The sequence below is a fragment of the Amphibalanus amphitrite genome, unplaced genomic scaffold, assembly GCF_019059575.1.
Source record: "Amphibalanus amphitrite isolate SeventyFive unplaced genomic scaffold, NRLGWU_Aamphi_draft 002644F_arrow, whole genome shotgun sequence".
Classification (NCBI taxonomy): Eukaryota; Metazoa; Arthropoda; class Thecostraca; order Balanomorpha; family Balanidae; genus Amphibalanus; species Amphibalanus amphitrite.
The window spans coordinates 1,557-26,973 of NW_024884049.1; the positions used below are offsets into that span (position 1 = coordinate 1,557).

At 43.9% G+C, this 25,417-nt stretch overlaps 1 protein-coding gene across 1 annotated transcript; it reads right to left on the minus strand.

The window, feature by feature from the left end:
• Positions 1 to 6,959: 6,959 nt before the first annotated feature.
• On the minus strand, positions 6,960 to 24,656 carry LOC122377227 (cGMP-dependent protein kinase, isozyme 1-like; the record flags this gene model as incomplete). Its single annotated transcript, XM_043357187.1, has 7 exons — positions 6,960 to 7,066; positions 7,495 to 7,630; positions 14,865 to 14,967; positions 16,187 to 16,356; positions 17,030 to 17,167; positions 20,860 to 21,002; positions 24,487 to 24,656. Coding segments are annotated over 7 exons (967 nt in total), but the record flags the coding sequence as incomplete, so codon positions are not given.
• Between the last annotated feature and the right edge of the window lie 761 nt (positions 24,657 to 25,417).

Below are 25,417 nucleotides of genomic sequence, written 5' to 3' on the forward strand. Positions count from 1 at the left end.
ACCATTTTCATCAAGGTCAAACTTCAAGGTCAAATTCAAGGTCAAAGGACGGGGAACTTAAAAAGTGCCACTAAATATTGTTTGATTTTCAAAATTTTGGCACCAAAATGTAGCTCGTGCAAAGTTCTAGCCGCACATCGAAAACCATTTTCATCAAGGTCAAACTTCAAGGTCAAATTCAAGGTCAAAGGACGGGGAACTTAAAAAGTGCCACTAAATATTGTCCGATTTTCAAAATTTTGGCACCAAAATGTAGCGCGTGCAAAGTTCTAGCCGCACATCGAAAACCATTTTCATCAAGGTCAAACTTCAAGGTCAAATTCAAGGTCAAAGGACGGGGAACTGAAAAAGTGCCACTAAATATTGTCCGATTTTCAAAATTTTGGCACCAAAATGTAGCGCGTGCAAAGTTTTAGCCGCACATCGAAAACCATTTTCATCAAGGTCAAACTTCAAGGTTAAATTCAAGGTCAAAGGATGGGTAACTGAAAAAGTGCCACTAAATATTGTCCGATTTTCAAAATTTTGGCACCAAAATGTAGCTCGTGCAAAGTTCTAGCCGCACATTGAAAACCGTTTTCATCAAGGTCAAACTTCAAGGTCAAATTCAAGGTCAAAGGACGGGGAACTGAAAATGTGCCACTAAATATTGTCCGATTTTCAAAATTTTGGCACCAAAATGTAGCGCGTGCAAAGTTCTAGCCGCACATCGAAAACCATTTTCATCAAGGTCAAACTTCAAGGTCAAATTCAAGGTCAAATGACGGGGAACTTAAAAAGTGCCACTAAATATTGTCCGATTTTCAAAATTTTGGCACCAAAATTTTGGCACATTTTGGTGCCAAAATTTTGAAAATAGGACAGTATTTAGTGGCACTTTTCAGTTCCCCGTCCTTGACCTTGAATTTGACCTTGAAGGTCAATGTTTAGGGGTGAATGGGTTCGATTTTCGTGATCCTCATGGTCCAATTGACTTTGTACGAGGTTTTGGCTAAAATCGGTGCTCGTCGCTGGAAAAGTCGCTGGTGACGTAGCACTTTTTAAGTTCCCCGTCCTTTGACCTTGAATTTGACCTTGAAGTTTGACCTTGATGAAAATGGTTTTCGATGTGCGGCTAGAACTTTGCACGAGCTACATTTTGGTGCCAAAATTTTGAAAATCGGACAATATTTAGTGGCACTTTTTAAGTTCCCCGTCCTTTGACCTTGAATTTCACCTTGAAGTTTGACCTTGATGAAAATGGTTTTCGATGTGCGGCTAGAACTTTGCACGCGCTACATTTTGGTGCCAAAATTTTGAAAATCGGACAATATTTAGTGGCACTTTTTCAGTTCCCCGTCCTTTGACCTTGAATTTGACCTTGAAGTTTGACCTTGAAAACGGTTTTCGATGTGCGGCTAGAACTTTGCACGAGCTACATTTTGGTGCCAAAATTTTGAAAATCGGACAATATTTAGTGGCACTTTTTCAGTTCCCCGTCATTTGACCTTGAATTTGACCTTGAAGTTTGACCTTGATGAAAATGGTTTTCGATGTGCGGCTAGAACTTTGGACGAGCTACATTTTGGTGCCAAAATTTTGAAAATCGGACAATATTTAGTGGCACTTTTTCAGTTCCCCGTCATTTGACCTTGAATTTGACCTTGAAGTTTGACCTTGATGAAAATGGTTTTCGATGTGCGGCTAGAACTTTGCACGAGCTACATTTTGGTGCCAAAATTTTGAAAATCGGACAATATTTAGTGGCACTTTTTCAGTTCCCCGTCATTTGACCTTGAATTTGACCTTGAAGTTTGACCTTGATGAAAATGGTTTTCGATGTGCGGCTAGAACTTTGGACGAGCTACATTTTGGTGCCAAAATTTTGAAAATCGGACAATATTTAGTGGCACTTTTTCAGTTCCCCGTCATTTGACCTTGAATTTGACCTTGAAGTTTGACCTTGATGAAAATGGTTTTCAATGTGCGGCTAGAACTTTGCACGCGCTACATTTTGGTGCCAAAATTTTGAAAATAGGACAATATTTAGTGGCACTTTTTCAGTTCCCTGTCCTTTGATCTTGAATTTGACCTTGAAGGTCAATGTTTAGGGGTGAATGGGTTCGATTTTCGTGATCCTCATGGTCCAATTGACCTTGTACGAGATTTTGGCTAAAATCGGTGCTCGTCGCTGGAAAAGTCGCTGGTGACGTAGCATTTTTAAAGTTCCCCGTCCTTTGACCTTGAATTTCACCTTGAAGTTTGACCTTGATGAAAATGGTTTTCGATGTGCGGCTAGAACTTTGCACGCGCTACATTTTGGTGCCAAAATTTTGAAAATCGGACAATATTTAGTGGCACTTTTTTAGTTCCCAGTCCTTTGACCTTGAATTTGACCTTGAAGTTTGACCTTGATGAAAACGGTTTTCGATGTGCGGCTAGAACTTTGCACGAGCTACATTTTGGTGCCAAAATTTTGAAAATCGGACAATATTTAGTGGCACTTTTTCAGTTCCCCGTCATTTGACCTTGAATTTGACCTTGAAGTTTGACCTTGATGAAAATGGTTTTCGATGTGCGGCTAGAACTTTGGACGAGCTACATTTTGGTGCCAAAATTTTGAAAATCGGACAATATTTAGTGGCACTTTTTCAGTTCCCCGTCATTTGACCTTGAATTTGACCTTGAAGTTTGACCTTGATGAAAATGGTTTTCGATGTGCGGCTAGAACTTTGCACGCGCTACATTTTGGTGCCAAAATTTTGAAAATACGACAATATTTAGTGGCACTTTTTCAGTTCCCCGTCCTTTGACCTTGAATTTGACCTTGAAGGTCAATGTTTAGGGGTGAATGGGTTCGATTTTCGTGATCCTCATGGTCCAATTGACCTTGTACGAGATTTTGGCTAAAATCGGTGCTCGTAGCTGGAAAAGTCGCTGGTGACGTAACATTTTTAAAGTTCCCCGTCCTTTGACCTTGAATTTGACCTTGAAGTTTGACCTTGATGAAAATGGTTTTCGATGTGCGGCTAGAACTTTGCACGCGCTATATTTTGGTGCCAAAATTTTGAAAATCGGACAATATTTAGTGGCACTTTTTAAGTTCCCCCTCCTTTGACCTTGAATTTAACCTTGAAGTTTGACCTTGATGAAAAAGGTTTTCGATGTGCGGCTAGAACTTTGCACGAGCTACATTTTGGTGCCAAAATTTTGAAAATCGGACAATATTTAGTGGCACTTTTTAAGTTCCCCGTCCTTTGACCTTGAATTTGACCTTGAAGTTTGACCTTGATGAAAATGGTTTTCGATGTGCGGCTAGAACTTTGCACGAGCTACATTTTGGTGCCAAAATTTTGAAAATCGTACAATATTTAGTGGCACTTTTTCAGTTCCCCGTCATTTGACCTTGAATTTGACCTTGAAGTTTGACCTTGATGAAAATGGTTTTCGATGTGCGGCTAGAACTTTGCACGCGCTACATTTTGGTGCCAAAATTTTGAAAATCGGACAATATTTAGTGGCACTTTTTCAGTTCGCCGTCCTTTGACCTTGAATTTGACCTTGAAGTTTGACCTTGATGAAAATGGTTTTCAATGTGCGGCTAGAACTTTGGACGAGCTACATTTTGGTGCCAAAATTTTGAAAATCGGACAATATTTAGTGGCACTTTTTAAGTTCCCCGTCCTTTGACCTTGAATTTGACCTTGAAGTTTGACCTTGATAAAAACGGTTTTCGATGTGCGGCTAGAACTTTGCACGAGCTACATTTTGGTGCCAAAATTTTGAAAATCGTACAATATTTAGTGGCACTTTTTCAGTTCCCCGTCATTTGACCTTGAATTTGACCTTGAAGTTTGACCTTGATGAAAATGGTTTTCGATGTGCGGCTAGTACTTTGCACGCGCTACATTTTGGTGCCAAAATTTTGAAAATCGGACAATATTTAGTGGCACTTTCTCAGTTCCCCGTCCTTTGACCTTGAATTTGACCTTGAAGTTTGACCTTGATGAAAATGGTTTTCAATGTGCGGCTAGAACTTTGGACGAGCTACATTTTGGTGCCAAAATTTTGAAAATCGGACAATATTTAGTGGCACTTTTTCAGTTCCCCGTCCTTTGACCTTGAATTTGACCTTGAAGTTTGACCTTGATGAAAACGGTTTTCGATGTGCGGCTAGAACTTTGCACGAGCTACATTTTTGTGCCAAAATTTTGAAAATCGGACAATATTTAGTGGCACTTTTTCAGTTCCCCGTCATTTGACCTTGAATTTGACCTTGAAGTTTGACCTTGATGAAAATGGTTTTCGATGTGCGGCTAGAACTTTGCACGCGCTACATTTTGGTGCCAAAATTTTTAAGATAGGACAATATTTAGTGGCACTTTTTTAGTTCCCCGTCCTTTGACCTTGAATTTGACCTTGAAGGTCAATGTTTAGGGGTGAATGGGTTCGATTTTCGTGATCCTCATGGTCCAATTGACCTTGTACGAGGTTTTGGCTAAAATCAGTGCTCGTCGCTGGAAAAGTCGCTGGTGACGTAGCATTTTTAAAGTTCCCCGTCCTTTGACCTTGAATTTCACCTTGAAGTTTGACCTTGATGAAAATGGTTTTCGATGTGCGGCTAGAACTTTGCACGCGCTACATTTTGGTGCCAAAATTTTGAAAATCGGACAATATTTAGTGGCACTTTTTAAGTTCCCCGTCCTTTGACCTTGAATTTGACCTTGAAGTTTGACCTTGATGAAAATGGTTTTTGATGTGCGGCTAGAACTTTGCACGCGCTACATTTTGGTGCCAAAATTTTGAAAATCGGACAATATTTAGTGGCACTTTTTAAGTTCCCCGTCCTTTGACCTTGAATTTGACCTTGAAGTTTGACCTTGATGAAAATGGTTTTCGATGTGCGGCTAGAACTTTGCACGAGCTACATTTTGGTGCCAAAATTTTGAAAATCGGACAATATTTAGTGGCACTTTTTCAGTTCCCCGTCATTTGACCTTGAATTTGACCTTGAAGTTTGACCTTGATGAAAATGGTTTTCGATGTGCGGCTAGAACTTTGTACGCGCTACATTTTGGTGCCAAAATTTTGAAAATAGGAAATATTTAGTGGCACTTTTTCAGTTCCCCGTCCTTTGACCTTCAATTTGACCTTGAAGGTCAATGTTTAGGGGTGAATGGGTTCGATTTTCGTGATCATCATGGTCCAATTGACCTTGTACGAGGTTTTGGCTAAAATCGGTGCTCGTCGCTGGAAAAGTCGCTGGTGACGTAGCATTTTTAAAGTTCCCCGTCCTTTGACCTTGAATTTGACCTTGAAGTTTGACCTTGATGAAAATGGTTTTCGATGTGCGGCTAGAACTTTGCACGCGCTACATTTTGGTGCCAAAATTTTGAAAATCGGACAATATTTAGTGGCACTTTTTAAGTTCCCCGTCTTTTGACCTTGAATTTGACCTTGAAGTTTGACCTTGATGAAAATGGTTTTCGATGTGCGGCTAGAACTTTGCACGAGCTACATTTTGGTGCCAAAATTGTGAAAATCGGACAATATTTAGTTGCACTTTTTAAGTTCCCCGTCCTTTGACCTTGAATTTGACCTTGAAGTTTGACCTTGATGAAAATAGTTTTCGATGTGCGGCTAGAACTTTGCACGAGCTACATTTTGGTGCCAAAATTTTGAAAATCGGACAATATTTAGTGGCACTTTTTCAGTTCCCCGTCATTTGACCTTGAATTTGACCTTGAAGTTTGACCTTGATGAAGATGGTTTTCGATGTGCGGCTAGAACTTTGCACGCGCTACATTTTGGTGCCAAAATTTTGAAAATCGGACAATATTTAGTGGCACTTTTTCAGTTCCCCGTCCTTTGACCTTGAATTTGACCTTGAAGTTTGACCTTGATGAAAACGGTTTTCGATGTGCGGCTAGAACTTTGCACGAGCTACATTTTGGTGCCAAAATTTTGAAAATCGGACAATATTTAGTGGCACTTTTTCAGTTCCCCGTCATTTGACCTTGAATTTGACCTTGAAGTTTGACCTTGATGAAAATGGTTTTCGATGTGCGGCTAGAACTTTGGACGAGCTACATTTTGGTGCCAAAATTTGGAAAATCGGACAATATTTAGTGGCATTTTTTCAGTTCCCCGTCATTTGACCTTGAATTTGACCTTGAAGGTCAAGGTTTAGGGGTGAATGGATTCGATTTTCGTGATCCTCAGGGTCCATTTGACCTTGGACGAGGTTTTGGCTAAAATCGGTGCTCGTCGCTGGAAAAGTCGCTGGCGACGTCGCCAACTTCACGGACATTAAAATGAGCGAAAATATGTAAAACTCTCGTGACACATCGCAATGTATCAAAACTGCATTCAAGGAAATAGTTCACTTTTTAACATGGGTTTTGAACTGGAATAGCAGTTCCGTAGCCTGGGCTGAGACGAGCATAAATCAGGAGCTTTTACAGCCCAACGATCACCCTAGGCAAAGATATTCTATTTCTCGTCCCGAAAAAGGTGTCTTGCGTTGAGGATGTGTGCCTTGCATATATTCGCATCCAGTATGAAAAGAGCATGGGTACCGAAAATTCTTCAGAAACTAGAGAAATTATCTACGAGAACTCTAGAGAAATTCTCGTACTGATCAATAAGGACATTCAGCAGCAGCAGATCGCCCAAATGCCGGTGGCCGCGATCATTTCTCTAGTTTCTGAAGAATTTTCGGGACCCATGCTCTTTTCATACTGGATCGCCTGTGCCTTACAGAAACTGAAAAGTTCTTCTTATTATCAAAATATAGAAAATAATCTTTTGTTATAAATAGGTTTTATTTTCTTTGCTGATCATTTTGAACATAAAAAATCATAAATCGATTGCAAAAAAAATAATTTCGTGAAAGTGAACTATTTCCTTTCATAGCTGCAAATTATTCTCCAAAGAATATACCAGAGTGACCAGATTTAACGCTCGTCGGGACCGCGTACCGTTCGGCAGCCGTGCGCTCTGTGCTGAGCTGGTCCTAGAAACTGGCCGCTCCTCGTACTTGAGATCGCGCAGCTCCTGCAGGTCACCGATCAGCCGCGCGAACGACCTGAGGTCGCAGAGGTTAGCGTCACACTCAGGTCACGCAACATAGGTCAGGTCAGGTATCAATGGCAACATAGTTACGAAATTCGAGTGCTTGTTTTACGCGAGTGAAATAAATATCCAAAAGTGTTCTGCAAACAAAAATGCTTCTTCATCTTACTCGAATGTTTTTATATGTGTGTAAGATATGCCGACAAAAGTCATAAACATTGACAAGGGCTAACTACCTATCATTCTTTTTTCTTCAAAAACTCACAAGGTCAAGATCTCGGCTTACTAATGTGAGACCCCGTTTGCCATTTCCTCATGTGAGCTCGGGCCTCCATGTGACCTAACACTTTCCACGTGACCTCATAGTCGCCGTGACCTCACACCCCTATGTGACCTCACAGCCCTCCTCCTGACCTCACATGGCCCTCCCCGATGACCTACGTTCTGTCCAGAGCCAGCACGGTGACGGACGGCGGCTGGGCGATAATGTTGGCCGTCCTCTTGTCCTCCTTGAGTAGGGCCTGCTCGCCGAAATACTCGCCGGCTTTGAGTGTGCGAATTTCGTCCTCCACGCCATCTGAGTGAGTGGGAGAGTTGGAGTTAGAGTTAGAGTCAGAGTCAGAGTCAGAGTTAGCGTCAGGGGCATAGGACGGAGTCAGACATCAAAGACAGAGTCAAAGTCAGGGGGCAGATCACTAAATCAATATTTGAACCATAATCGGAGCTATCGCGGCCGCATCTGACGGTCACTACACTGTGAACGGTTCACATGTGGCTAAAATTGTTGAACGTCAACACGTTCCTAGTATTTCAATCCTTCTTTCACACGATTAAACTGGTTACGTTCGGTATTTCCCAGCAGAGAAAAACCTATTTAACATCCCACGCCGAAACTGTTCTTCGCATCGTTCAACTTATTGAGGCGGTTAAGCTATAAACGCTCCAGAGGGAGCCGTTGACCTTAGAGCAATCCATTCACCAGATTTGTAACTTGTACAGAAAGTACCCGATAGCGAATCCAACTGTCAAGTACGACTTAGCAACGACAAAAAGTTCGAGGCTGAGTCGCCTCCCACTTTGGTCAGCGCAGGACGGCGACCTCGGGAAAGTTTTCGAAGTAGCCTGTGTGCGTGTCTCATTGGTGGGTAGCTTTAGCCTTTGGAACTTTTCGGCAAGGGGCTGGCCAGCGCCGCAGCAATAACCTGAGCGTGGATGCCGAGCTTAGACCCAAATACTTCTTAATGTAGGAAATAGGAGATTCCGAGATCTTATAAATAGCTTTTATGTATCTATTGTGTAATATTTTTATCTGAAAACTCGATGCATTCTTCTTTTCACCATCATTTCTATCCCAGCGATTGATTGCGTTGCCACTTAGGACGGTAGGTATTGATAATTCCATGTTGATGCATTTACCCACTCCTTAAAAGCAACTAGGCCGTATCAAACATCAGCCTGACACAACAAACAACATCATCACGAAACCAGACATCATTACATTTTGCCATATCATGTAAATCAGCCGTCCTTTTAGCCCCGATGTACCGCTATGACGACACCAAAACGACCAATTACACTTCAACAAAACACAGCACGGCACTACAATGAGGTCACATTGGGCCATTAGTTTCGGACGGGTTCGTTTTACGATGCACCCATCGGAGTCACCAGCGCACAACTGCACGAACATTAGCTTTGTGATGATATTTTGTAAGTAGGGCGTGACAGTTACAACGCGTTGCAGCGGCGGACGATACTGAGGCCTCTTGCACCAAAATCCTCTTGCACCAATGCTTGGATTATTTTGTATCGTATACCCTGTCCAAGTCTCAAATGTAACAATTTGCGTGCAAAATTTAGCAAGCACATGTAGGATTATGTATTGGGCTATTGCCAACAAATTTACCACCGTTAGATTAGCTTATTCTGAAACCGGTTTTTCGATTTTACCTAGCTAGGTAGTTTGGTGCAAGAGGCCTCTGATCTGCCCTTCATGGTGTGGTAAAACTATGGATAGAAGTGTGATGCATTGACTGGGGACGGGATGAGCCTGCTAAAAATAGACGATGGCATGCACAATATCAGCTTCCTGCCGCCGATTGTTTGGTTTTCATTGAGCGCTCCCGCAAAACAATGCGGTCTAAGAATAAACACATTGCTCAGAGACCAAACCATGTCGGCTAAATATAGCTTTCCGGTGTTGTTTTCTTGTCACAATAGGTTGGTCCCCGGTTTTTTGGTATAAGCCATCATTGTTCCGTGTTCGATCATGTTCCGATGAGAAAGAAAGAGACGGAAATTTCGGATAACAGCGCGTTTCGAGGTCAATATCAATCTTGCGCTTATAAGGTTTTCCTAGAACTTCTGTTATTTTCATTTCCGCTAGTCAGAGGATGCAGGGGAAATGAATCGGGTACAAACAGAACAATGAGCCCATCCTTCTTGGAAGCGAGTACTGATTGTAGAATATGCCACATTTCAAAGATATATGCCAGAAGCCCGGGTTGTTGTTATTATTTAGCCGGCATTATCGGAAGATAAAGAAAGGCAGTAACGGAAGCTGTATTCCCTAAACGGACAGTGTTCCCTGAGAGCTAAAAACTCCGTGTGCGCTTGGTAATCGTCGTTGTGCAATCCTAACGTTTTTCCTTGTTGATATATTTTTTATCTACTTTATGCAAGGAATTTCGGTTCATTAACTACGAAAGCTGCGGAAGGAGTGGCCACACATATTTCCCTGATGCCTCCTGTTTTTGTCAGTGGCCAGCACTGAATATTTTGAGCCGAGTTCCAACAACCACTTTTAACATTTATTTAAAGATGATTAAAGAATAATATCCGCATCATTTACCATTATCTCCTACAAATCACATCAGCAGGTAGCATTAAAATATTACCCCACATATAATTACCTCTTCCCTGCTACAGACGTGCTAATCCTAGGCCATTACATTCCCACCTTCCTACCCAAATCCCTACCCCGTTGCTACGTCCCTGCGTGCTGCATCTGACGGCCGACTTTGCCCCCCCCCCTCCCCTCCATCTGACAGTCTCAGGCCGGGGCCGCCTACAGACCTGTCGACCTGCGGCCACCGGAACGACTCATACCCCTCCCTACTTCCCCTGCCCCCCCCGCAAACCTCCCCAACGCCCGGCATTGTTGCTATAGCAACAATGCCGCTTATAAGCGGCATTGTAGCGCTTATAGCGCTTATAAGCGCTCCCCGCTGTCTCCTAGCTTCGCCCCTTCACTACGACGCGTGTTCCCAAGTCAAAACGACAAAAAAAGGATGGCTTGACCAGATGGCATAGTCCCCTGCATTAGCTCCATAGAGACAGATGCTAAAAATAGAGCGAAAACTACTAATTACTCGGAATCGGACCTACGTCAGGACTATAATCCCTGGCCAGTATATAATCTGACCGCTATCGTATATCATACACGATTAATGTTTCTAAGGCGACAGACATAAAAAAACATCAGCGTCTGTCTAGCTGTTGTTATAAATCTTATTAGTCGGATCCGATTATAATTCTATTAGTAGTTGTTCAATGCTCTTCCACCCCACGCCTTTTCGGCGCTCAGCCAGAGCTTCATCGACACTGACATCTCTTCAGAACACGAACATAGTACAGTTGCAATGTGCATGAATATGCAAATACAGTTGATATCATATACAGATAAAATGTATGTCGCATGACAATCAAAAAGCTAAGCAACAACGCGTTCTACATCAAGTAGTATTGTTCTACGCTCTCCTATTCCAGTTAACCCTATTAGTGGCAGGCTCCTGGCTACCCCATATTAGTGGCAGGGGGGGGGGGGGGCTGTTTACGACCCCCCTTGATATCTCGAGATCTAACCGGCCGATTTTCAAAATTCAAACGGCATTCGATTTGGCTCAACGAGATCTACATTTCTAAAAAAAATAAAATTAAAAAATGTCAATAGGGGGGTAGAGGGGGGTAAAAACGGGCAAATTGCAGATACATTTTAGACTGTTTATCACGGCCAGGTTTCTGAACCAATCTTAACGCAACTTTTGCCGATCGATAGAGAATGAACCAGGAATTCACATGGATCCTAAAAATATGCATTTTCAAAAATCATAGGCGGATACAGATCATTGAGATTGGGGGTACACAAAAAGTATAGTAAATAAGGTTTTTGTTGGTACTGTTTCTAAAAAGGGTGGCAATGGTCTTGTTATGTTACAATTTTCTTATGAGAGAACGACTAGAATTGTATTGGTCATGCATAGGCGGTGTCAGGGCACCTATGTTGGGAGGTAAAAAATAGCCCCCCTTTTTGGACGCCTGGATCCGCCTATTATAGCAAAAACGTGTCAAAAGAGGATGCACAATAACTTTGTATGTGTTATCACATGATACCTTTCATTCACTGTTCGTAAAACTGGTGCAGCATCGTGATCTTCGCCCAAATGACTCGCTTCACGAATAGGACCCCCCAATTCCCAGTGCTCTGGAGCCGCCCCTGGTAAAGTTATGAACTTGAAATTTTCAGGGAATGTGCCCAATTTAGTTTAAGGAAAAGTCAGAAAATTTCAGCATCGTAGCTTCAGCGGTTTCGGAGATATTCCCGAAAAACCTGAGGGGTGGATAAAAACAACCCCCCTGCCACTAATAGGGTTAACCCGCGAGTTGCTGGGGGGGGGGGCGTTAAACGCCCCCACTTTTTTTGCCGGGCCATAGCATAAAAACGGCGCGCCGCAGGCGCGCCAAATTTTGGGTACCTGTAGGGAATCGATTGAAGTTTATTGTGACAAAGTTTCAAAAAAATCGGTCGGAAAATTTTTGAGATATCGAGGTTTTAGTGACGTCATGATTTCTGAGTTTTCGACCAAAAACGGCATATGTTCAAAAATCATATAAAATCACAGAATAGACATACAGACATGCCGTAAACGCCATTAGACTGCCAATACCATGAACAATCAAATGGCTATCTTCGATTATTGATTTCCGTTCCGCATTTTCCAAAATCTTGAACTGAATCTTGGCAATTTCTCGTAACTCCTTCACGACCATGATACATGAATTTCTTAAATTCAAGTTTTTGAGCCAAACACGTACACATATGATAAAATGAATGTCACCATCGTGTTCTACGCCCCAAAATACCCATAAAACATGTGTCACAGGCTGCGAATATCAGTTTTGATTTTCGGGGATATGTGCCTACCTGGTTGACCTGACCTTGACCCTGACCTATGCTTGACTGACCCCTACATGGAGCTGACACTCTTGTAGGCCTTATATGATGGATTGTGCACCGTTTTGACAGAGATTATGACGAGAGGCGCCCATTGCGAAGTCCTGAAGTCAATGCTACTGAAAGCCCGATTTCAGGTGTTTGACCTGACCTTGACCCGACCTGTGACCTCAAAATTCAACTTTAAAGTACTCATCTGAAGCGTCTCGTCGCGTTCTTTCGTTTGCCGCCTCGTGCGTTTCGCTGCGCCTATTGGTTCTCGAGTTATCGGCTGGGGGCGTTTAACGCCCCCCCCAGCAAACGGTGGGTGGCGAAATACCCCAGCAACTGCCGGGTTAAAGCAGTCAATTTAGAAACCCCAGTCCTTTAGTGCTACCCAGTTCCTGAAACTCCTGAACTAGTAACTAGCGCCACTGCCCACTGCCCAGTGTCATGCTTGCCCCCATTTCACCAGTCGATATTACAATAGCTAACCCCTCACATATAGATCGCCGCGTCCCACTTTCACAGTGCAATGTGCACTGCACCCGCACTGGAGCTACCTAGCTGCTGCTGGCTAAATCGATGGCCGCATTTTCAGCGCATCGATTTGGGAAATTGCAGCCAGCACAGCAGTCAACAGACAGTGCAGTGTGAGCATACAGGTTGGATTATATTATAAATATTCTCTGGCCTGGTTCTACCGAATTACACTAGTTTTTGTCCCTGTAACTACTGATTGAAGTGCTTGAGGATGCAAGGGATATCCAGAGAAAAGTGCTGCAGTATTATAAGACCAGTGCAGAAGATGACACTTGAATTTGAATGACACTTGAACTTGAATTTGCAGAAGACAAATTCAAGGCCACACAAATAAAGTAAGGAAACAAAAATCTCTTTGAACTTATATTAACCAGTATAACGCCTTTTGGGGCGACTAACGGAGCGAGCGAGAGGGTGGGCCTTGCACGTGCGAAATTTCGAGGGGGTACCTCCAACTGACTTGTGCACTGCACCCTACTAACCGGTCTCTAGCGATGTGCCAAATTTGAGCACAATCGGCTCAGCCGTTATCGAGATCTGGAAGCGGCGTCCTGCACGTGCGCACGTGCAAAATGGGTCCCAACTGACTTTTGCACGGCACCCTACTAACCGGTCCCTAACCGCGTACCAAATTTGAGCGCAATCGGTCCAGCCGTTCTCGAGATCTGGAATCGACCCCTGCACGTGCGCACGTGCAGCAGCACCCCAACTCTGGCACATGGATATGCAGTGCCTATTGGGTGCCTACCTACATGCCAACTTTCAGCGCAATCGGCCAAGTAGTTACCGAGATATTGCAACAATTAGAAAAGTGACACCTCTTCGTTTTGCACGTGGCACGTGCATAAGGGGTCACCCATATGCATCGGGAATAGTCCAATACTTGGTAGAAGGAATGAAGCTACCCTACAAAAATTACCGCATGTAAATCGGTCAAGTGGTTGCTGAGATATAAGCCTCGCAAAAGCGTCCGCACGGCCGGCCGCTCATACTCAGAAATTTCCGTTATTCTACGACTCCGCTCGCTTCGCTCGCTCCGTAATTATTGTAAGCTGATTACGGAGCGAGCGAAGCGAGCGGAGTCTTACGTAGAATAACGGAAATTTCTGAGTATCCGCCGGCCGGCCGGCCGTGCGGACGCTTTTGCGAGGCTTATATCTCAGCAACCACTTGACCGATTTACACGCGGTAATTTTTGTAGGGTAGCTTCATTCCTTCTACCAAGTATTGGACTATTCCCGATGCATGTGGGTGACCCCTTATGCACGTGCCACGTGCAAAACGAAGAGGTGTCCGTTTTGTAATTGTTGCAATATCTCGGTAACTACTAGGCCGATTGTGCTGAAAGTTGGCATGTAGGTAGGCACCCACTAGGCACTGCATATCCATGTGCCAGAGTCGGGGTGCTGCTGCACGTGCGCACGTGCAGGGGTCGTTTCCAGATCTCGAGAATGGCTCGACCGATTGCGCTCAAATTTGGTACACAGTTAGGGACCGGTTAGAAGGGTGCCGTGCACAAGTCAGTTGGGACCCATTTTGCACGTGCGCACGTGCAGGGTGCCGCTTCCAGATCTCGAGAACGGCTGGGCCGATTGTGCCCAAATTTGGCACATCGCTAGGGACCGGTCAGTAGGGTGCCGTGCACAAGTCAGTTGGAGGTACCCCCTCGAAATTTCGCACGTGTAAGGCCCACCCTCTCGCTCGCTCCGTTGGTCGCCCCAAAAGGCGCTATACTGGTTACAAATATGAAATTAAAATGGGTAGCCAATCGAGTTAATAACAGCACATTGCTTCACTTACTATAAAAATTTCGTTGAACCTGCATTTACTTGCGAAATTGGAAAAATGAATGAACTTAAAATAAGAAAGATCAAAGGCAAAACATCCAATAACATTGCCAATATCCAAGCAATCACGATCAAATGCCGATAAACTTTTATCTTTATCTAATATTACATACCAAACCTATCCCAGGCCCGCTAAAAACCTGATGACCTCGAGCAGCCTTGACCGAGCACTGAACGTTTGGCCCTTGACCTTGACCCGGCAGACTGACCTGGCGACCTCTGTGTGACCTTGACTGATCCAGAGCTGATGATGTAGAATCCGTCACCACTGGTTCCCTGTCTGATGATGTAGGCACCAGGCGCATATGTTTCCTATTGAGAGGAGAACCGGTTAGATAGATAGAGGAGAACCGGTTACGGTTAGATACAGACAGCAGAGGAGAGACAATGCTAATAAACAGTAATTGGCGTCTTTGTGAGATACTATATTATATTTTTGATAGATAAAATGAATTTGAAAACATAATACACCTTACATAAGTGAGAAGATAGTGATTCATTGTACATTGTGAACATATAAATAAACAGACAAAATAAAAATCGTGGTAACTAAGCCAATAGTTTTAGTCAGCTACTGATTACCCTATAACTACATTAGACAAGGATTTTGAATTTTTGGTTTGCCACTCGCCACACCTTATCCTTCACTGGACATGAAACGATATTCTATCCCATCGAATTCCCGACCAAACTGTTTTCATGTCGATTGGTTACGGAACACAGGGCTGGGTTATCTCAAAATGGCTGATTCCCTTCTACATAACTGCCAATCCCTTGTAAAGCTCTATTGCGGACGTCGATAAAAATATGGTTCAAAGGAACCCAATATTACTGCGTCCGATCCAGCCATATGAGGCTTATCGGCTCACAATTTCAGCCGATACAAACACAGATGACATTTATCTAGGGCGTAAGTTCGTCATAACATGAACAGCGTTGGCCGTAAAACTGAATCAATGTCCAATCAATATTGCTAGATAAGTTTGTCCGTCACGTAGCTCAGTTGGCAGAGCATAAGACTTGATACGCTCAGTTCTAGCACCTCCGGCGCACGGCATACGAAACTTCTGACTGGAATGGTCTATGGCTCTTTGTGTTTGATGAAAGCAGTGGCGGTCAGTTGAAGTCAGTGAATGGAACCGGACCGTTTCTGTCTAGTTATGTGAGTGAGCCAACCTCCAAATTTATCTCGTCACCTAGGAAACTCTTGACCAGACGATATAATTCCAAGCCTTAGCAGCAAGCTGGGCTTATATAGTAACTTCCGGCTTTTAATATAACTTTCCCATCTCAAGCCACGTCTTAAGAAATAATTTAAATAAAAAAGCAACTGCTTAGTGCTTATGGCGGAGTCATCATATCGTCACACCCACTTGAGCCTCAAAAGAAATAATTTAACTACAATAATCAACGAATCAAATAAAAGCAAACCCATACCCATCACCATTCCTCTTCCACAGCCCTGGTCAGTACACCCAAGATGGCCTCTTCCATACCCTCACGTACACCCAATATGGCGGCCGCCACTGACCGTCTCAATAACGTCGGCCATTTTGACAAGCTTGTCTCTGCTGAGTTTGGCCAGCAGGGGCACCGAGCGAAGGAAGCTGAGGTTGTCCTCCAGGCGGCGGATGGCCGTCCGCATCATCACCGTCTGGAAGACGCGCCGCTCCAGCTCCCAGACGTGCACGTCCGTCACGGCTGCCGACGTCACGGCACGTCACGGCATGGCACGGCACGGCACGGCACGGCACGGCATGGCACGGCATGAGGTGAACGTTACGGCATATTGGGTTATGGGATAAGATAATTACGACAGGGCATGATATGGGACCGCACGTTAATGTTACACTAAAAGCGGGTAAAAGAGTGAAAGAGATGAGAATGAGAGGGCAGAGAAAGAGAGAAAGAGGAAGAGGAGGAGAAAGAGGAAAAGGAGGATGGAGATAGATAAATAGAGAGAGAGAGAGAGAGAGAGAGAGAGAGAGAGAGAGAGGGAGGGAGGAAGAAAGCAGGGAGAGAAAGAGAACGAGGGAGAGTATAGGAAGGAGGAGAGCTAAACTTGATGCAGCGCACACAGCAAAGAACGATCGGTCGTTACGTAAAATCACGATATAGTTAACTACGTTACTAACGGTGATAAAAAGACACAATCAACGACAAAAACAACTTGAACAACATAATAATACAACGGCTTAACATAAACAGCGTTACTCTCAAGCTGACTTATCTCCGATTCACACACTCAATTAATATCTACCCCGTTTGCCATTCTTTCAGTAATCTCTCTAACTCGGTTTCCCCTTCATCTCACACATCCATTCGATGCCACACTATCCATCATCAGTGATCGCTCTGCTCGATCGAATCTCACCTTTGACCGAAGCCGTGCGGGTGCAGTTGTAGAGAATGGCCAGCTCTCCGAACGCCTTCCCCGGGCCCATCTGACCCAGCACCTGACCTTCCTTGATGACCTCCATTTGACCTTCGGCGGCCACGAACAGGTGGCTCCCTGGCGGCACGTGGGTCACCAGAGGTCACTAGAGGTCACCGGAGGTCACTAGAGGTCATAAGCAGGGTACACAGTACACACAGGTCACATTGGTCACTAGGTCGCACAGCCTGACTCAGGTCACGATAGGTCACATTGGGTCACGTACAGACAGAATAACACAAAGATCGCTAGAGGTCAGAAATCACAAATACATCACGCAGAAGCTTGAGGTGTCACATAGATTATGAGATGTCACATACGAAACAAGAGCACATGACGCATAGCATATTTTCCACATGACATAACAGAACATGCCACGAAGAGAACCAGGTAAAAGTCCGCATGACAGTATACATGACGCCACAATGATTTCACGAAAGATATATCAAGACCTAACGCAAAAGCTTCGCCTCACATCTTGGTTCCGTCACTGTCTTTTTTCGGCTTCAATATCGAATGTCGTCATTCACAGAACAACTTTGCCCAGAGAAAAGGCCTACGCATGCGGTCACTGATGCCTACGCAAGAATGTGTCGGCGCGTTCCTTCCTGGAATGTATCCGGGATCGGCGCAGCAAAACGTTTCGCGTGTCGTCTCTCAGTTGATGTTTCCTAAAATGTAAAACTCGTCGATAGCTTACGCGGATTATGTATTATCGGTAAATGCTGCAAGAAAATGACAGATCATCAAGCACTGGTTTAAAATAGAGGTATAGAAAGAATAATGATTTATACGAACGGAAAGAATATTTTGTTCGTTATCGTCTAGTCGGCCAAAATAATCAATAAAATTAAGAAGTAAGAACTGTACCGATCTCACAATTTATCTAATGATTTGTGAGCACACATACTATTCAAATACATGACAGTGCACCGCTATAAAAAAATGAAGCATACTGGAATCCACAACGCCATTTGCTTTTCATTAGACATTCAGCCGGAATATATTATTGATTTCTTTGCCAGGCAAAGTCGGTAGTCAGAATTCCCTCCATTCGATCCTATTATGTTGCATTATAATGTGCTTCTCTTAAGCTCTCGCTTGAATGAAAACGTTATTTCAGTTGAAATAAGAGTGGCTGAGATAAGCACGTTGACAAAGTAAAAAAAGGTAAAAATAAAAAGTAATCTAACCACATCTTCTCACCGCTAGAATCAATAAAATAAGAAACGAAATTGCTTAGCAACTATTGGTACAAAGAAGCAAAGGTTCAATTGAGACCCTTGAATCAGCAAGCTGTCTTATTACAGATTCTTTCGTCTTTAGTTAGTAGATCCTGGTCATTTATTGTGAACAAACCGGATCTTTGTGTCAATACCCTCGTGCTCGTCCAATCAGCTCGTATCCTTCACACTGTCTAGCCATTTTAAAGACGCAAAGGTCAACTCAACATCTAGCAAGGTGGCAAGGGATGACGCACACTGTGCTCCGTCAATATAACTCCAGCATGACAACACTCTACTCTAAAAAATAATAAGAATAACAACCAGCGCTGTTCATGTTCTTGCCAAACCAGATATTAACCCGCGCACCACTGGGGTCTGTGTATAACACGCCCTACTGGGGGGGGGGGGGTCTATTCATAGCCCCCCCCTCTTAAAGGGACAGTATCACCATTTTGATGAAATTTGACATTGCATAGGCCCCACCTTTCTGGTCCGGGAACTGAAGACCGATCCTCGAAGCTCCACACCGTTATCCCGCTATCGCCGCTCAAAGTACGAAAGGTGTACTACACTTTGAATCGTGCTTCACTATCTTCACTGTTTAAATGTTTGCGCCGTTTTGAATTGACCGCCAGTAATACAACTTTTACCCTGGTCATTTCATCAAATTTTATAAAGCCAAAACGTTTTTCGCACTTATTCATCACCGTTAAATTCATTAAATAGTCGTAGGCAATTTCCGCTGTTTCCTTCGGATTCTAGCGGCTCAACAAAGGAATTCCTCCAGCTTGAATCACAATCTCCCTCCAATGTATGACGTTTATCACGTGATTGTCACGTGACATTTTCTCCCATTGTCAATTGTCACGTCCAATTGTCACTCCCTCCAATTGTCACGTGATATTTTTATAGGCAATACCTAAGGCTACCTCTCCCTAAGGACAACTCAATCAGAAGAACGACCGCGTAAGCGTAGCGTCAATAATGTATTATCTGCGCCAGTTCTGTAGTAATTTTGCATGCTTCCAAACTGGCGGCCATGCTTATATAGTGGTGGTTCGCTCATGAAAATGAATCATGAAAATGAAATGTGGTTGCAATATTTTTCACCGAGTTCGGTCCTCAAACTATGTTTTTCTGATTCAGAAAAAAAAAGAAATGCTAGTAAAAAAAAAAATCAGCTCCATACATTGATTTTTTTTTCGATGATACTGTCCCTTTAACTCCGAAACTACTGGGCCGATCGTCAAAATTCAAACGGCGTCTGATAGCCCCGGAAAAACTGTCGAGCGAAACCTAACTTCGTTGACCTCGAGGTCACCGATGACGTCACAGGTCAGGTCAAAGTAAAAATTATTAGCATTTTGACTTATTCACATTTTGGGCTCTGGCCGCCGTCTTACAAGTCAGATCAGGCTCATTTTTGGTTTCCACACTCGTGAACAGATGCTCTAGATACTTTGAGGGTACCAAACTTGTACTTTGATTTTCAGGTCAGGGTCAGGTCATCACAGGTCACGGAAATATTATATCATGCGTCGGTCACGTGACACATGTTTCATGGTCCATTTAGGCCATAGACTTCGAATTTGATGTCGTCTGTGTCATTCGAGGTCATTTTGAGTCGAATTTAGCTTAGGTCAGGTCACTTTCAGGTCAAAAAGGTCAAATTTTGAAGTTAAAATTTTTCAACAAAAAAGGTGCCTATTGGATGCAGTTTGAGCTCAGGAACACGATGGTACCATTTATATTGGTGTACGATGTCAAATACGTACTGAAAAATTGATTTGAAAAATTAATAATTGTGAATTTTTTTTGCAATAATGCGTATAACTTGGCCATTTTTGAAGCTATTTAGCTAAGACTTGCTAGAGTTAGTCATAATCATGCGTTCTGTCACATATATTCCGTTTTTTTTCGAAAAGTCAAAAACTTTTTGAAAAAAATATAAAAAAACAAATTTTGAATATTATTATATAAATTTTTCAAAATTTTCAAAATTTTGATAATCCGAGATAGCAGTTTGAAAGCGCGGTCAATTCTAAGTCCTCTCATGCAAAGAAATTGGATCTAGCTTAAAAACTAAGCTCTTGGGAGCGATTGCCGTGGTTCAATGTTTTGCGTCGAAATCGGACGAAAATGACGTCACTCTGACGTCATTTCCGGCCGACCTATGGTAGCTACGAAGTTCAAATTTTGACACAAGGTGTCAAATTGATGCAGCCGAAGGTACTGTAAGTTTGGCGTCGATCCGTCAAGCGGTTTGGAAGTTATTGCAGAAAAACGGGAGAGGGGCTATAAATAGCCCCCCCCCCAGTGGGGCGCGGGTTAAAACGCAATATCACAGCGGCAACTTCGATGATATGCGTTTGAAGCCTGATGGGAAGGCTTATATTTCAAAGAAAGTTTACGGACTTAAATCATATGACGAATACGTTATCAGTGACAAAAAATGACGTTAAAGTATGATGACGACGATGACGACGACGACGACGAGGCGATGATGATGACAACGATGATGACGATAATGATGCCAGTACTTACCGACTTCTCCCTCCCGGATGATGAATGTACCGTTGGCGTACTTCTTCGGGTACATCGAGTCCACAATCTCACGGAGCTGTGAAGAGTCCAGCTTCTTCAGGAAGTCATTGTCCATGATGGCCTCCTTAATCAGCTGTTTTGACCTGCAACGAAAGTGGGAATCAATCAGTCGAGAATGGTTCTGGCGTTCTTAGAGCGAAACATAAAGTAGTACATATACTACCTATTACCTAACCTATGATCCACGTTTCAACAAATATAAAGGCGTTGAAAAATAGAGCTTTGCGTTGCATGAGTACCTACGCTTGATAACCTCGAAGAGTCGTGACTTCTAGGTCGTAAAAAGAGAATAAATATGATGACCTATTAAAACAACGTTTTGCTCTAGCGAATAGCCTCACAACTAAAAACATTCAATTGTTCTGGATAAACTGAAGCAAGACTTGCCCCACCCGCTCGCCCTCCCCCAGTCAAGTAAGCGGCAAACACCCCCAGCCACTGCTCCTGCCCCGGGGCACGGGTCACCCGACAGCATCTCGCCGTAAATATTTGTCTCCCCAGGCGCCTCCTTTGTGAGGCTCCGTACACAAAGTGCACGAGGCTTGTACAGAGGTGCAGAACAGAGCCGTGGGACTCGCCTCTGTACTGCTTTACTACATCTGGGGGGATCCAGAGCGTCGTAAGCCTCGTCGTAGCTACGACGTGTCGCAAGTTGTGTAGTAAGTCGTTTTTGAAGGGATCAATCGATGAGTAGCGTTACTTAAGTAGTAAAGTCTATCGCAAATTGCCTGATTTGCGACACAACTTACGAATTTGAAATAGCAGTCGTAAGTTGTGTCGCAAGTTGACCTTGCCTTGAGGAAGAGGTCACAGGTCACAGGTCATTCGGGTCATGGTCACGAAATTTACATGGTAGGTGTAAAATTGTTTAAACTTATGATCCTGAAAATTTGGTTGCAATCCGTTGTCGTTAACGCGAGTTATAGAGCTTGAACTGACGGGTCGTCTATGAGGCCTCAATCCGTGCCAGCGAGAGTGTTGAAAATGGTGCATAATATGTTATATTCACATTTATTGGGGTATTCGGGGATATGAAGTAGCCGAACACCATTTCACCAACTACTGGCGAATCCAGAAAGGCTTGGACGTTGCAAGGGGCATCCCCCCAAATATTCTCCCAATTCCAAAAACGACGTGTCCCAGATGACCCCGATGACCTCCAATAAGCTCTGTGATGACCCCAAGTTGACCTTTTTGACCTGACGTGTCCCAGATGACCTCCGTGACATCCAATTGAGCTCTCTGATGACTCCAGGCTGACCTCTGTGACCTGACGTGTCCCAGATGACCCCCATGACCTCCAATAAGCTCTGTGATGACCCCAAGTTGACCTTTTTGACCTGACGTGTCCCAGATGACCTCCGTGACATCCAATTGAGCTCTCTGATGACTCCAAGCTGACCTCTGTGACCTGATGTGTCCCAAATGACCCCCATGACCTCCAATAGAGCTCTGTGATGACCCCAAGTTGACCTCTGTTACCTGACGTGTCCGAGATGACCTCCGTGACCTCCAATTGAGCTCTCTAATGACTCCAAGCTGACCTCTGTGACCTTGACGTGTCCCTTATGACCTCCAATTGAGCTCTCTGATGACCTTTAGTTGACCTCTGTGATCTGACGTGTCCCATATGACCTCTGTGACCTCTAAGTGACCTCTCTGATGGCACGAAGCTGACCTCTGTGACCTGATGTGTCCCAGATGGCCCCAATGACCTTCAATTGAGCTCTGTGATAACCCCAAGTTGACCTCTGTGACTTGATGTGTCCCAGATGACCTCCGTGACCTCCAATTGAGCTCTGTGATGACCCTAGGTTGACCTCTGTGACCTGGCGTGCCCCCCAGTTGCCCTCTGTGACCTGACGTGTCTCAGATTACCTCCGTGGTCTCCAATTGAGCTCTGTGATGACCCCAAGCTGACCTCTGTGACCTGACGTGTCCCAGATGACCTCTGTAATCTCCAATTGTGACCTTAATCTACAAATTTCTTACCTCTCTGTGACCTCAAACTCTCGGAACTCATTTCTTCTAAAGCATCGATTCTAGATGCCCTATAGCCACGAATCTCCTGTGATCGATCCCAAATTTTATGGCAAATCACGCGAGCGTTAGCAACCACAAGTCGCCCAGTTAATACAAAGCTTCAGAATCAGAGAACATGCTTGACCTTGCTGTCTCATAAGCTCGCAAACCATAAGGGCGAATGTTCCTTTATGCGCGATAGTTTTCGACCTTACTGACGTTTACTACGGGATCAGCTGATCGTGTAGCCTTTTAAATTCTCGAGTAAAGCGGGTATTTAAGCCTCGTCGCAGCTACGTTCTGTCGTATCCTCCGACAAACCCCTCTTTCCTCAACATCCCTCCTTTTCCGCTACGACACAACTTGTGACGGCATATGTGTCGTAACTTGCGACGTGTCGTAGATGGACTTGCGACGCCCTGGATCCCCCCGGCTGAAATTGGGACTTCTCTTACTAAATAGTTTTGACTTCACAAGGCATGTCAAATTTGAACGAGAGTGAACACAGTACGATCGGATAACTGTCAAAAGAGAAAATATTGATAACTTGTTACATAAGAATGCTGTACGCAAGAAACATGGAACAGACGACATAGGACAATATGTCAGAGTCGAGATATTAATGCATTATGTAAGCTGTAAGCTCAAGGAATTAGGAAAACAATAAGGGGTCCGGATATGAATCATATCCACTGTTCAACGAACGCGATACACTAGCGCATCTGAAAAATCGCTCTCTCAGTTTTCCTCCTGTTCAAGCCCGTCTAGGTCTGCCGCTGTCCGTTGAAGGAATAGATCGTCTATGTTTATCATTCCTGGCACCGGTATAGCCTCACGACAGGGGTCGAAGGCATGTTTATTTTTCGTCCAAATAATGTCAATCTACTGTGTAAGACGTTGTAAATAGCCTTGCACAAAAAGAGCGTAAGGTAGGCCAGGTAGGCCATGTAGGTAGGCCATAAGGTAGGCCATCCAAGATATCGATAATCCAAGCGAGACCGTAGATCGGGGATACCGCGTCGCCAATCAACTGATCGAGTTTCTCCGACTGCCCGACAGATGTCTCTGCCTGTCGCTGCCTGAGAGGTAGACTGACCCGCATGGCCCGTTCCGCCCGATTGCAGCTGATTGACGGTCGAGAGCGATCAATCACGGCACTCGCATTGTGGCCGAGTGAGTAGAATGCTCATCAGTTATTTGATAATTAACACGTCATAGTAAAGGTGAACGGATGTGAAATGACAGAGGGTGGCACACTTTGACCTACTTTTTTATTTAGGTTTATTTCTTTCCAGCAAAATATTTGTTCACGGGAACGTAAAACATCAGTGATTTGGCATGTGCCAGCCTTTCAAAACACCCAAAAGTGTCTACTTCCTCTTCTACCTGCATTCAACTCGTAAAATTCGAACTTGTCATGTATAAGCCATGATGTCCAAACTCAGATCAACAGGCCTGCCCTCCCACCACTCACCGTAACCACCCACCAGCCCCCTCCCCCCACAGCCGATCCCCACACACCCCAGCCCCTTCCCCTTTACCCACCTGAAGTCCTTCTCGAATTTGGGCGCGGTGACGGTCATGTTCCTTCCGTCCAGGTGACTGCTCTCCCCAGAGACGCCCTGTTTCTTGCTGTGCACCGTCAGGTGGTTTCCGTGTAGTTTTCCGGCCAGGTCACCGTTCGACATGGGAGGACTGGCCTGCGCCAGAACGCTCTGCAAAGGAAGGAAAAGAGTGGGTGAGAAATATGGTTGTAAATGAGTGAGATGTGAGGAATGAGTATAAATGACAGAAACATGCGCAAATCAGGGTAAATAAAAGCTAAATGAAGACACTTGACGAGAAGTACTGAATAGTTGTCAGTACCTAGTAGAAAGTAAAATATGAGCTAACGAAGACATATTTTTTTCAAGCAAATATAAATAAAATGCACGGTAGATAAAGGGCAATTCAGACACAGAAAGAATCGAGAAAGACGGTGAAACACAAAAACAAACTACAATTTAGCCCTGTTAGTTGTAGGCTCCCGGACAGGATCATTGGCATTCATACGACGCGACGGCAAGGACAAGTAGAGGTAGAACATAATCGGTGAAAATTTGCATTACAACAAATATGATGTCGAATAACCAGCCAACAGCAATACTAAGAGATAGACAAGTACTGCTGAAAATAACATGGCATGCCATTATTATGATTCCTGTAATACAATTAGAGCTATGCTGGTTTCTGGGATTCTTGGTATCATAATTCTGACGACATATATTGGCGTCACATGACATGATGCCATCGAATCAGGGTTCGGTTATCTAATTACGTGATAGGAACTCATCTTTAATTTCATTGCGCCGCATAATTCATGTGCATTATACAATTATACGAAACGAAAAATATCTCCTCTATCGCTGTTTTCCCAGGAGGTGCAAATGCGGAGAGGAAGGAAAAAACTGAATATTTAGAAGGATGTTAGTGTATA